We start from the raw sequence: 14194 nt of genomic DNA, 5'->3' as shown, positions 1-14194 counted from the left end.
AACTACTGAAAACACACGCACTTTAAAACATGCTTGATCATTCACTTAGGTAAACGATTACAATACAATTACAATGCATTACAATACAGAACAGAACTAACAAATATTGCAACAAGTGTGACTGCATCATATAATAATTATTAATTAATAATATTAATAATGTTCATCGTCTGGGTGACTACGTCTTGTATTAATGTTTCTAAAAATCCTGTCAAACTTGCACAAACTGACAGTCAACTCTCAGAAGCTACTACTAAGTATTGTAGAAACATAATTTTCTGTAAAGTTGTTTTGTAACGATTTGTATTGTAAAAAGCGCTATACAAATAAACTTGAATTGAATTGAACAATTAAAATAACATTTTTATTCATTAAGCAGACATATTCGCCAGCAGAGAAAATACAAACAAATGATAAAACACACCAGCAATTTATCAGGAGCCAATAATCACTAAAGCAGAAGTAAAGCTGTAAAACAGAAGTTTCTCATTAAATAAAAATATTGAATAATAGAGTTGAATATTACACATGAATTAATCTGTCCAGATGTAGATTCGTCTGTATCATGATTTGAATCCAGATCCTGTTAAACACAGACAAGACCGTTGTCCGAAGCTGTGAAACTCTTATGTGTTTGTTTCCTTGTCATTTAATCAAAGTAGTTTATCCTGTATGTAACTTCAGTGTAGAGCAGCTGCCCGGCCATGTGGTTCAACTATACAAAACATATGAAGCTGTAAACCCATGTGATAAGATGAGCCACTGCCTGCTTTTCACATGAATAAAACAAATAATGCACTAATAACATCAGTGATGACCAAAATATTACATACAGCTGTAAATATCTGTGAACTTTACAAAAATCTGCAAAGGTTGAACATCTTTAAAAAAGTCCACTCTATTCCACAAAGTCAAGCAGACAAGGATATTTAATCTTCAATTAAACCCTTATTTACAGGAAACCCAGGGATTGTTTTTGTCCCGTCACTGATGCATAGTGGGATCAGCTTTTACTCTATTAAGCTTCTTTGAAACAGTCAGTGAGAGAGAGAGAGAGAGAGAGAGAGAGAGAGAGACAGCAGCAGAGATTTAACACACATACACAATCACATTTACAGTCACAGTCTGATGAAGTGACACTTCTTACATGCTTAAAAACTAACCTTCAAGAGCTGCATCAGTAAATTCACATTTATAAAACACATCGTGCTGAGTTTTCCAACTCAAAGAAGGTAAAAACATCAGCAGGTAAAACAACAAACTGAAATGGCCAATCACTAACATTTATTCACTGTAATGATGTGACCACACTGTAAAAATTTTTGCCGTTAAAATAACAGTAATTTTCTGACTCCACTCCCACTGCTTCAAACAGTTCGAGTTTTTAAACTAGCATTCCTACGATGTTAGTACTATGAACTTATTTCATTTGAGTCCACTGAGAAGGAATATTTCTTACACTTAATGTGCAGTAATAAAGTAACTAAATACATGACTTTTACTCAAATCACTGCAGCTCATTGTCAGCTGTATTACACATGTATGTGCTGAAGTACTTAACACAGAGATCACCACTGCATCAGCGACTCCACATTTACTGTCTTTATATAAAGCAGCAGAAGATCAGAATTTGTGGCTCATCATTGACTGAAGCACAGGTTCTACTCTACAGCACAATGGTGAACAACAAAACTACATTAAACTAAACAATTTCTCTTGTGCAAACACACATTAATACAGTCGAGTTCAGTATTTACTCTCATTATCAGTGTATGACTTTGCCTAATTTTTTTTCTATGGATTTTCACAAATATTTTAGTTAAATTAACTTTTTTTTTCATTTGGTAAATCTGACGTTTACATTTTACAGTATATTACTGTTTTTCCTTGACTTAACGGCAACAAACTGTAGAAAAACACTTTTTTTGCTGGCAAACATTTATTTACGGCAAGAAACAATAGAAAAACAGTCATTTACTGGCAGCAGGGGTGCCAGTAAATAACTGTTTTTCTACAGTTTGTTTCCTGTAAATTAATTACAGTTTATTACTGTTAAATTATGTTTCATGCTGTTTTTTCTTCATCTTAAATCTTTAACCCTTTAAACCCCACAAGAAAATCCTCAGTTTTAAATGAACACTTATAATGTGTGCACACTACAGAGTGTTAGAGTAACACTGAATCAGTGAAGTTAATGAGATAATTATGTGATTAATTGATGATTGAGCATTAGTGATAAACACCTGCAGAATCACTGAAGGAAAGAGAAACACAAGAACTACAAATTACTTCAGACACAGCCTTAGATGAAATCAACTGAATAAAAGAATACATCAAATCTCTCAAGATCTGATTAAACAACTACTAAAACAGCTTCACCAGATTCACATTACTAACCAGACTGACTTTATTTCTGTCAGATGTCTACAGAAGAACTTATGGAGAGTTAAATAGGTTTAGGTGTTTTTTTTTCACTACCATGATGGAGATCAGTGTTTACTTTAGTTGGGCTCTTGAACGTGACTTTTCATCAATTAAGTTTTTTTTTTTTTTTACATGCTGTAACAATGCGCCTTTGGAACCTGTTATAGCAAAACAAAAGTACACAGAAGAAAAAAAATCTGATATTGTTGTTTATAGATTGACAAGAACAAATGCTATTATTTCTGATCTAATCCCATGTCTCTTCTCTTATTGATACTACAGCATGAGAAGGAACACTGCTGAGCCATAAGTTATAAAAGACTGTTAAGAAAATTTCACTCATAATAAAAAAACAAAAACCTTTGCTGAAATTTAGACAGAAACATCAAGAATCAGCGTATGAATCACAGCAATGGTGACAATCCATAAAATAAATAAACAGATCAGTTCTGAACATCACAACACATGCTACTAAGACTTAAAACAAATGCAAAATGATAAGCACATAAGAATTCAAGAAAATAAGTGAACAATTCAGTGGCATAATTTATTCATGCCGCAATGCATGCTGGGAGTCATGGATGAGTTTTATAAACCTTTTGATTGTCACCATTGTTGAGATTAATATGCTGATTGTTGATGTCTCTCTTTCAGTGTTGTGAGGACTGCTGCCCAAAATATTTAAAGCTCAAAAATCCATATCCAGATAATCACATTACCGTTCAATCTTATAAATTTGAAGAAACAAACAAAATAAAAGTGTTATTCACTCACATATTTCAACACCAAATTATTATTTAACTATAATAACAACAAGTCAGTCTAGTAGATCATGCCTGACAGAAACAGTCATAATCACTTGATCATCAAGATTATTATTGCTGTAATAGATGTATCATGAAGATACAAATATAGCAATGAAACAAAAGTTGAAGTACAAAAGTCAAGGGTCAGGAGCCCAACTAAAGCAAACACTGATCTCCACAATGGTGATGCTAAACGAAACTAACATTATCATCTACATCTCTGTAATTCTCAATAAGATCTTTTGATCTCTGATCTCTGATCTGATAGAAATAAAGTCAGTCTGGTTAGTAATGAGTGAAGTTGATAAAGCTGTTTGTTGATTGTTTAAATCTTCAGTTGATTTCATCTAAGGCTGTGGCTGAAGTCAGTTGTAGTTCTTGTGTTTGTCTTGTTTCTTTTTTCTTCAGTGATTCTACTCATTAACAGCAGCTGTTGATCAGTGTCTGAATTCACTCATTAGTGTTCATTCTCTCTGTCAGGTGGACTATATTAGTAAACTCATGTAGGGAATAGTGAATGAGGGTGTAGGGTGTGATTTGAAACACAGCCGCTGAGTGTCGACTTTGAACGTTGTTAATTTACGATATATAGCAGCAGGCTACTTCTCGAAAACGATGAATATTACCCAGAATGCACTGTTTTAATGAAAAACAGTATGTTACTGTCGAAATTTGGCCGTTTTTTTACAGCGATTTTTAACAGTGTAGCAGCAGGCTACTTCTCGAAAACGATGAATATTACCCAGAATGCACTGTTTTACTGAAAAACAGTATGTTACTGTCGAAATTTGGCCGTTTTTTTACAGCGATTTTTAACAGCCCAGCAGGCACAGGATGTAGACTCCAACGTCAGTTAGACGTTGGATTTTGGTTGAAAATGAAAATCGGGTTGACGTCTAAATCCAACGACTGTTTGACGTCAAGCTCCAACGTTGGGCAGATGCTGAATTTTGGCTGGAATAAACACCCCCACAAAAAAAAAAAAAAAAAAAATCATAAAAAACATTGAAATGCATGGCAGTACACATATTACGAGCTTCACTTATTACTTAACAGTTTGACTTTATTTCTGTCAGACGTCTACAGAAGTTATTTTTGAGAATTAACAGAGATTTAGATGTTGATGTTTTATTTGAAAATGTTTGATCACCATTATTGTGATCAGTGTTTGCTTTAGTTGGGTAGTTTGACTCTTGGCTTAGTAAGTTTGTGGGTCATGTAATAGTGTTTACCAAAGCACATAACTTGTTATAAAAGGGGCCATGAACAAATATAAGGTGATATAGTTATCATGATGAAAAATGATTGAGGATAATTTTTCTTGTGATTGACCCAATTGTTAACGAACAATATTCAAGAAACAATACTTTCCTCCTTCAGATCTGACATTCTGATTTTTTTTTTGAATACATTTTGAGAGAAAATTCTTTTGAGACACATAGACATCATTAATCAGTATATGAATCTCAACAATGGTTACATGCTTCATGCAGCAATGCATGCTGGGAGCCACCATAGAATAAAACTCATGGCTCCCAGCATGCATTGCTGCATGAAGCATGTCACCATTGTTGAGATTCATACGCTGATTGTTGATGTCTGTGTGTGTCAGCATAGGTTAAGTTTTTTGAACTCATGTTTAAAAGATTTTAACTGATTGTTATAACACCACTGGATCTCATGTGACAGAAACACAGAGTTTGTAATATGAATGTTAAAACATCAGTGAATCAGGTTATTTTATGATTATAAAACCATTAACAGATAACAGCCATCACCTGATCTCATGTCACATTGTCTTTCTTTGATGCTGCAAATGTGCTTGACACACAACTGTCACAGCGGAAACAAAAGATATAATAAGTGTTAAGAGCCCAGCTAATGGAAACACTAATCACTGTTATGGTGTTTAACTGTTATGCTGTTATGGAAATTAAACACATTAGAATTAAACCTCTGTTAATTTCCAATAAGAGCTTTTGTAGATGTCTAACAGAAATAAAGTCAGTCTGGTTAGTAATGAGTGAAGCTGGTGATGCTGTTTATGGAGTTGTTTAATCCTTCTCTGCTGAGATCTTGAGATATTTAATGTGCTGCCATGCATTTCACCCTTTGTTGCAGTGTGGTGCTTATTCCAACCAAAATTCAACGTCTGTCTGATGTCAGAGTTTGACCTCAAACAAAGTTGGGTTTAGACGTCAACCCAACTTTCATTTTCAACCAAAATATGACGTCGGACTGACGTTGGATTAGTTGGAGTCCAACGTCTTCCTGACGTCACATTGATGTACTGTGCCTGCTGGGAGTGCACATGAGCTTCTTAGCATAAACAGCGTTAGTAGAATCAGAGGGGTTTGTGGGTAATTGTGGAGTGGCTTAGATCGTTTTACTAGAATCAGAGGGGTTTGTGGGTAATTGTGGAGTCACATAGACCGTTTTACTAGAATCAGAGGGGTTTGTGGGTAATTGTGGAGTGGTCTAGATCATTTTACTAGAATCAGAGGGGTTTGTGGGTAATTGTGGAGTGGCATAGACTGTTTTAGTCATAGACATCACATAGGTAGATGCTCTATTGGCCGCTGGGCGCTGAGATTTGTGGCCACCATTTTATACCGGTTGTACCCCTAGCTTCGTTGCATAGCAGCAGTTAAGATCCCAGAGCACTGTGCAGCTTTTTCCTGTTCTAATCAGCGGACCATCGCAAGTACGGCCCGGCGGATTACTTTTCACATTTAAGATTTAACATTACTATTGTACTATTGGTTGTATTTTGTCCTTAAATCCAGAGAATTGAGAACGAGCAAGGATCTTTGATAGTACTGTACTGAGATCGTAGGTAGCTAACATTAGATGACATCACTGAATTCAATGATGAACTGCATTTAACATTTATCATTTTGCATTATTGACACACTGTTTTCCTAATGAATGTTGTTCAGTTGCTTTGACACAATGTATTTGGTTTAAAGCGCTATATAAATAAAGGTGACTTGACTTGACTGACTATGTATCTCTCTCTCTCAACTCAAGTGTTTTCCACATAACTTACTATTCAGATCAGAAAGAAGTTTGAAAGCACGTGTTAGATGCACAAAACTTACTTATAGCATTAGGTGTCCTAGTCTGAAGTCTGAAGTTAATTCATAGATTGTTCGACCGGACATAATTGTTATTTGTGTTTGCGCACATGATATCAGGAAGCAATGTATACACATGACGTGTGTGAGAGAGAGAGAGAGAGAGAGAGAGAGAGAGAGAGAGAGAGACTATGTCACAAATCATTATAAATAGTTTCTTATTTAACTTATTAAAATATCTTATTTTACTGCAACTATCTGTTTCTGCTTCTTGTGACTTCTTGTGCGTGTGACTTAAATTACCTTATATCCGACATCACATATTTTGATTTTGGATGTCTTGTCGCTTTATATCTTATTTCAGAATATGATATAACTGTTAAGCCTACTATGAATATTAAAATATGCTGAATCATGTGTCCTGTATCATAGCTACATGAATGACCTTTGCAGCAAAAAATCAGTTAGGTATTCAGTGAGTTATGATTAATAAAATGTGTGGACAGCTCATTGCTCCTGGCAAACAAGTTAGACTGAGTGGAGCTGGTGACCGATCCAAGATGGCGGCTCCACAGCTCGACCGTGCCAATAGGCAGTAGTGTTCGATGGGGCGTCTACCTATTTGATGTCTATGGATTTAGTAGAATCAGAGGGGTTTGTGGGTAATTGTGGAGTTGCATAGACCATTTAAGTAGAATCAGAGGGGTTTGTGGGTAATTGTGGAGTCGCATAGACCGTTTTAGTAGAATCAGAGGGGTTTGTGGGTAATTGTGGAGTCGCATAAATAGTTTTAGTAGAATCAGAGGGGTTTGTGGGTAATTGTGTAGTCACATAGACCGTTTTAGTAGAATCAGAGGGGTTTGTGGGTAATTGTGTAGTCGCATAGACCGTTTTAGTAGAATCAGAGGGGTTTGTGGGTAATTGTGTAGTCGCATAGACCGTTTTAGTAGAATCAGAGGGGTTTGTGGGTAATGGGGCAGTTTTGTAGTCAGTTTGAGGCCTGGTGTCTTTAATATCCTCATAAATGTAAGGCATTTCAGGAACCTAAGAAAAGAATGAGAAATTATTAACAGCTTTTGATGAAGGTCTTTCATTCAAACGTGTGTCAAACTATTTGATTTCACAAACCTCTTCACTTTTTTCTGTTCCAGGTGCAGACCTTTTAGAGTCTGACTCAGGGTCTGTAAAAACAAATATACTAGATTAAATATAGCAATAATAATAATACCTCACATTCAATTATATTTCACATATATCAGTAGTGACCAGCAGGGGGAACAACATCTTTCCATCCACTCTTTCATCACACAACAATGTCATTCAATGGCCAACAACCCTTAACATTATTCTCATTAACAAATCACTCAGGCAAAGGTATATATGGGTAACAAATGATATCCAAAGGAAGCCGTGGAACTAGTTAATTTGATTTAAGACAAACCCACCTTTATCTCGAGCCTGATGCTTCTTACAGAGAGCCACTATAAATGAAACGAGGCCGATGATGAGTAGAAGCAGAGTTACAGACACACCGATGATCAGAGACGAGCCTGAGAGAAAACACAACAAGAGCCTGATTCTCTGATGCCTGCAGGTAAAGGAGTGAATATTAATGTATACATCAGAATACCTTTGACAGATGGAGATTTCAGTGTTAAATCAGATGCTGATGGCTGGGAATTTAGTGAAACAGGTGGAGCTGTGATTGATGATGATGGTGATGATGCCAACGGTGGTCGATATGTGCTATTCCCTTAAAAAAAAAAAAAAAATATATATATATATATATATATATATATATATATATATAATAATATTATTATATATATATATATATATTACACTTATACACAAATTTTATATATTATAATAACATTTGTTCATTGTAAATTCAGACACTCAGACACACAGAAAAAGCAAACATCTCACCTCACTACACCTGCGACTGGTGTTGTCAAAAGACCCAGTACTTTGGTATCAATTCAATACAAAAATAATAATAATTACAATAATAACTTTAATGTTAGAGTACCAGGTTTTTTAGGTACCTGTGCTACCGAGTACACGCTCAGCCCGGTTCTTGATGTGCTATCAGAAAGATGTGCAGATGCACTCTCTTCATGAACGCACAGAGATGGCGACTTCAAAAGGAGGAAACACCAAACTAACAGAACACTTAAAGACAGACACCCCGATCAAATGAAAGAGTTCAAGCAGATAAGTTTCATTGTGTTTCCCATAAATTCATTTAACTGTGGCGTAACAACACAATATCAAAACTGACCGCCACAATTAGACTTTCCAAAAGACTTTGATTTCGTTGAATAGACATGAGCACTGCCTCTGTCACAGTCGAAACCCAGTGCGGGTGTTTTTATACCACTTTTATACCATTTCTGAAGTAAACCGGCTGTCTTCAGAAAGTTATGGATGTCATTTTTATGTAATCCCTGAGCAGCGTTTATTAGCACTGTCTCAGTGCTTATTTGATTACAGCTGTTACCAGGGAATCCTCTGTCTCCTGCTCTACAAGCGCCTCCTGCTGGCAGAGGATTACTGTGCATATGTGTCGACACAAATAGAGTGCACAGCATTTTTTAATAACTGTGTTTTTGTGTTTTGCTTTGGTACCGAATCTTGTACCGAGAACCGTGTATTTTCACTGGTATTGGTACCGAATACTGACATTTTGGTACCATGACAACACTACCTACAACTATAATTAACAAACAGTATTTTATTATATTATATTATGTTGATATTAATATTATAACTATTTCATATTTCTCTAGTACATATACAACTGTTAGAACAGTCACATTTATTATCACATTCCAGTGATTCCATGATCCAGTCCCCTCTTATCTTTGTTCTCACCTTAATTATGTAAGACATGACTATGGATACCTTCATCAGGCTGAAAACAATCAATTAACTAATTAGCAAAGAAACTACAGACAGACTAGGACAGGAAATAGGAAATTAAGGTACTACAGCTATAATATAAAAGTCCAAAACAAGACACAGAACAGAAAATGTGACAGGCTTAGAGCTGACATTGTCCTTCACCATGATATGTGCACTAAATATTAGTGTTTCACCGCAGAAGGTGAGTTTCTTTATCTTTACTTAATTTCTAAAACACATATGTGTTGTTGTTGTTGTTTTTTTTAAATCAAACCAGCTGCTAAAAATAACAGAATTTGTGATGTTCATGTTAAAGTGCATCTGGGTTACTCACCTGATTCAACGATCAGATTCACTTCAGTGTAAGGATCTGGTCCTCGTTTCTTAACTCCACACCAGTACGTCCCAGAATCCCGTTCACTCAGATCTCTGAAGGTCACAGTGAAAACTGCTGCTGTTGTGTCGTCAAACAGAGAGAATCTTCCAGAATCAACCCATTTGTTTTCCTTATCAGTCTTGATAAGTTCAGAGCATGTTATTTTCCACTCTCCTCTACAAAAATACTTGTTCTTCTCTGTATATTCTCTATCATATCTGCATGTGATGTTGACTTCTCCTCCTGAATATCCTCTCACACTGATGGAGCTCAACACACCTACAACAAACCAGCATTTTAATACAACACTTTATTATATTATTTATGATGTTCAAATTGCTTTCAAGAGTTTATTACCAGGAATCATCAGCAGAGTGAAAGTCCAGAAGATCTTCATTCTTCTCATTCAGTGATCTTCTCTGTTGTTAGTAGACTCAGTTTTACACAGGTCTGAAGCTCTCTCTTGGCGTGTGTGTGTTTCAGGTGGTTCCTGGCAGTGTGTAAATCATGCATGTGAAAAGATAAAGACTTCCTCTTCCTTTGTCTTCTGCCATTGTATGCGTCACTGGTACAAGTTAGACTGAAACAGAGAGAAACAGAGACACAGGTCCAAAAAAAAAAAAAAAAAAGCATGAACTAAATAAGAACAAGCAGAAGAAAGCAAAGTACATATGTGTTGACAAACACTTGTGCATCATGTTTTACACACTTAGCCATAGTGAGACTGTAATCAGTAACGCATTATAGCTTCCTCTTTGTTACACTCGCAGCCTTTGGATTAAAAAAACCTTCATAGTATCATGAAGTGTGAAGTCAATATACTTCTCACAATTTCACTTTACTTCCCATCTTCTGTGTTTAGAGAAAACCCTTGATTTCCACATTCTCATACATGGATAAATTCAGTTCTGACGAAACCACAGAAAACACACTTCATCATTCAGTTCTTATTAAGTAATTTATTAATTAAGCGGTCACATTTACCTGAAAAGAAACACACAAGAAATAACAGCTAAAACAGAGGTGAAGTTGTGTCATGACAGCTCTCTGCGGGATTGACATGGTGATGTACAAGACAATGAAAGAAAGAGAAGAAAGAGCATGTAAGAAATATTACTGCTGCAAATATTACATACATGAAATAACCACCAAGACAAGACAAAACACCCCCCAACAAGCATAATGCATTATAAGCATGCATAATGCATAATGCAATCCATAATGCATTTCACTCTGAACTAACGGTTACAGCCATAGACAGAGATCTTCAGCATCTCCAGCAACACTGTCATTGATACGACTGTGATAAGCACACGCTTCTGACGCTGTGTGCAGCTGAAATTATCCACACACTCTTCATAATAAAAACATCAACCTTAAAAATAACAAATGTGAACACAGGGATAATCGCGGATGCATATGGCGAACCCACGTTCAAATACATACACAAGAATGCTTATTTCATTTAACCCGTTTCAAGTCCGTCACTATCGGTGTGTGCTAACATCGACTGCATATGCTCTAAACTGTGTTTTGCTCCAGCTGTATAACACACATGATAAATGCTGCTGATAATACGCTTATTATTCGCCCCTGCACACAATGCAAACTGCTAACATGACACTTAGTTTAAAACTTGATTATGGTTGCTCATTTTTTTATTCAGTTAGGCAGGCCATGCAATACACACAGCACTATGGATTAGAAGAGCATTCACTTATCTTAGATGTTGAATTCGCTAACTACAACTGCTATGACAAGCACTAGTTATATATTTGAGTGTTGAGCAGCGAGCTCATTGGCTACTGATACAGGAGAAAACCAATCAGCTGTGACATGTGATAATGATGTCATCAGGTCAGATTGAGTTAGACCTCTTTATGAGTCCAATGAGTGACTGTCTACATCTGTTCTGCAAAGTCAAGTAGATGAGGACATGATTTCTCAATTAAGCTGATTTTTCCAAAATGTCTTCTTAACATCTTGCTTTATTTTATCCAAAATGTATTTTTTAAATCTGGGATTTCTTTATCCAAAATTTCTTCTTAAAATCTGAGACGCAGTCAGTAAAGTCATCATACGGTTGGATCATCTGGTCAATCTACTGTTGAGTAGATCGTTGAATCATCAGGTTTATCTGCTGTTGAGTAGATCATTGGATCGTCTGGTTTATCTGCTGTTGTGTAGATCGTTGAAACATCTGGTTTATCTGCAGTTGTGTAGATCGTTGAAACATCTGGTTTATCTGCTGTTGTGTAGATCTTTGGATCTTCTGGTTTATCTGCTGTTATGTAGACAGATGTGATGTCTTTGTTCTTGTGCTGCAGCTTGTTGATTTCCTCATATTTGTGGTCGTTAAAGTCCTGCAAAAGAACTCGTGTTATCTTCCAGACACTTGTGTTTTAGGCAGCTCATAAATATAAATCATCATCATCATTATCATCACTCACCTCTGCAGTGTTTTCATTCAAAGGAAGAAGCACAACGGAGACTGTCAAAACATGAGGAGAATTAACATTACAATCAAACAGAAAATGTTAGAAAGTAACATTTATTTTCTTCCTTTCAAATCGCCACCTTTTGAAATAGGCCTAGTTTTCTTATGAAAAAGAAAGTTAATAAAACTGTTATTAAATTACTTATTTTTAGACTGCAAAAACAAAATGTTTTCTGTCAGTATTTAATATTTTATTTATAACTAGCTGTATAAAAAACAATACAAGTCTATGGAAAATCCCTGTTAAGAGAACTACTGTGTGTGTGTGTTTGTGTGTGTGTGTGTGTGTGTGTGTGTGTTTAGAGTCTAAATCTGACCCTGTTGTGGAAGTCCAGATTGAGTAAGTCCTGGTGATTTCCTGCTTCTCTTCAAACACAGCAGCACCAGCACCAGGAAGAAGATGACCAGAACGATGACTAACCCAACAGAGATGTAGATGATGGAGCCATCATCGGTGTGCAAGACATCACCTGTTACACACTAGGACTGTCATTATTTGTATTATGTTATTGTTCTGAACATAAGTTTAACAGTTTTGAAACAGTATGTAAGCATGTGCAAACTGGCCTGTTTGTACAAAGAGTTTTGTCAGTTGTTGTGTCTGAGTGAGAAAAGAATTCATGAACTTTGAGAGATGTAGTCAATGAATGCATTTTGTAACAAAGCAATGATCCTCATTAATCATGATCATCATGCAGATTTTGTCAGTAAAGCTGGTTCTGTGGTTAGCAGTGAATCTCCATCGCCTGCTTTCAGGTAAAGCAGCATTTACTACACAGAGCCGTAGTTCACTGACAAGCTATGCAACATCGCATTTGTAATCGCAAACGATATAATTGTAAGATGAAATTGAGGAAATCATTTGTGATAGCTGGGTTTCCATCGCCCTGCTTTGAATGTGCAGTTTGAAGCGTTGCATCAGAATCGAGAGATTTCTGTATAAATGCCTCCCAAAACTGCTAAATGACTGCATTCCCAAACAGCAGCATCCACCTCTGAAAGCAAAACAAGTTTAAAGTTTTACTTTTTACAGTTTTTTACTGTTTACTGTAACTGTTTAGTTAATATTATTATCATTATTATTATTTAATGCTATTTAAAAAAAAGAAAGAAACCTCCATTACACTTTCATTAAAACCCCAGTTCTGTATAGGGCTGGACAATATGAGCAAAAATTCATATCTCTGTATTTTCTGGATGATTTGCGGTATACAGTAGCCTATATATCTTGGTATTTTGTATTTGGAATAAACAAATAAAGTGAATGTAAGCATGTAGGCATATGTTATGTGCAAAAGGTTAAATCACATTACATTGTAACATTGCAATCTAAAAATAATATATATATATATATATATATATATATATATATATATATATATATATATATATATATATATATATATATATTTTTAAAGCAGAAGTTAAAGTTACAAAACTGATTAACCCTTTACACTTTACAGTTAGCACTATCATATAAATACACTTTATTGTAGGTTTAAAAATCTACATATAGTATGTCACATTTATTTACTTTAGCTTTTCAGAGATGCAGTGCTCGTTATAAATAAAGTCTGTGGAGATTAGCGGAGAATCGCTAAAGCAGAAACTCATGCACTTCTGACAGCCAAATGAAAATATTTCCACTGCTTTTTTAACATTTCTAGATGGAGAATATACCTGTGAAATGTAAGTTATGCATGAAGGAAAACAGCACATCTCAAACCCATTAAACATCGCGTCTCTGTTCAACTGAAACTATGAACTATAGGCTACTAGGAGAGAAATAAAAGGCAGAAATCATATCAGCGTAATTTGAGGTCAAAATGCATAGCCGGTACACAAAATGCATACAGATTGGCAGGTCTGAAACCTTTTTTACTCAACCTTTTTAAACACACTCCATAACGTCAGTCGAGAGTTTGAAATAAATCCTTCTGTGAGATGATGTGGCTACTTAAACAGAATAATTAAAGGTGACATATCATGAAAATCAGACTTTTCCAGGTTTAACATGCTATAATCAGGTCCCTGGTGCATCTACCAACCAATGAAAAGTGAAAAAGGTGAACCCAGTAACTGTTTTGGTAAGACTTTTTCTGCAAGC

At 35.6% G+C, this 14194-nt stretch overlaps 1 protein-coding gene across 2 annotated transcripts; it reads right to left on the bottom strand.

Moving 5' to 3' along the window:
• Positions 1-5506: 5506 nt before the first annotated feature.
• On the bottom strand, positions 5507-13440 carry LOC128030208 (CMRF35-like molecule 8). Of its 2 annotated transcripts, XM_052617705.1 has the most exons (9): positions 12405-13440; positions 12041-12081; positions 10575-11953; positions 9948-10170; positions 9549-9869; positions 7938-8060; positions 7753-7857; positions 7436-7488; positions 5508-7351 (listed from the first exon to the last, which is right to left on the bottom strand). In XM_052617705.1, the coding sequence occupies exons 4-9, from the start codon at positions 9994-9996 to the stop codon at positions 6995-6997; spliced, it is 1008 nt and encodes a 335-aa protein (XP_052473665.1). In that variant the 5' UTR covers positions 9997-10170; positions 10575-11953; positions 12041-12081; positions 12405-13440; the 3' UTR covers positions 5508-6994. The 2 variants fall into 2 exon arrangements, with proteins under 2 accessions (XP_052473742.1, XP_052473665.1); XM_052617782.1 differs by lacking the exon at positions 7938-8060 and having other exon boundaries at positions 5507-7351.
• Positions 13441-14194: the final 754 nt, after the last annotated feature.

This window comes from Carassius gibelio, chromosome A1 (assembly GCF_023724105.1).
Source record: "Carassius gibelio isolate Cgi1373 ecotype wild population from Czech Republic chromosome A1, carGib1.2-hapl.c, whole genome shotgun sequence".
Taxonomy (NCBI): Eukaryota; Metazoa; Chordata; class Actinopteri; order Cypriniformes; family Cyprinidae; genus Carassius; species Carassius gibelio.
This window is presented reverse-complemented; position numbering and strand designations above follow the sequence as displayed.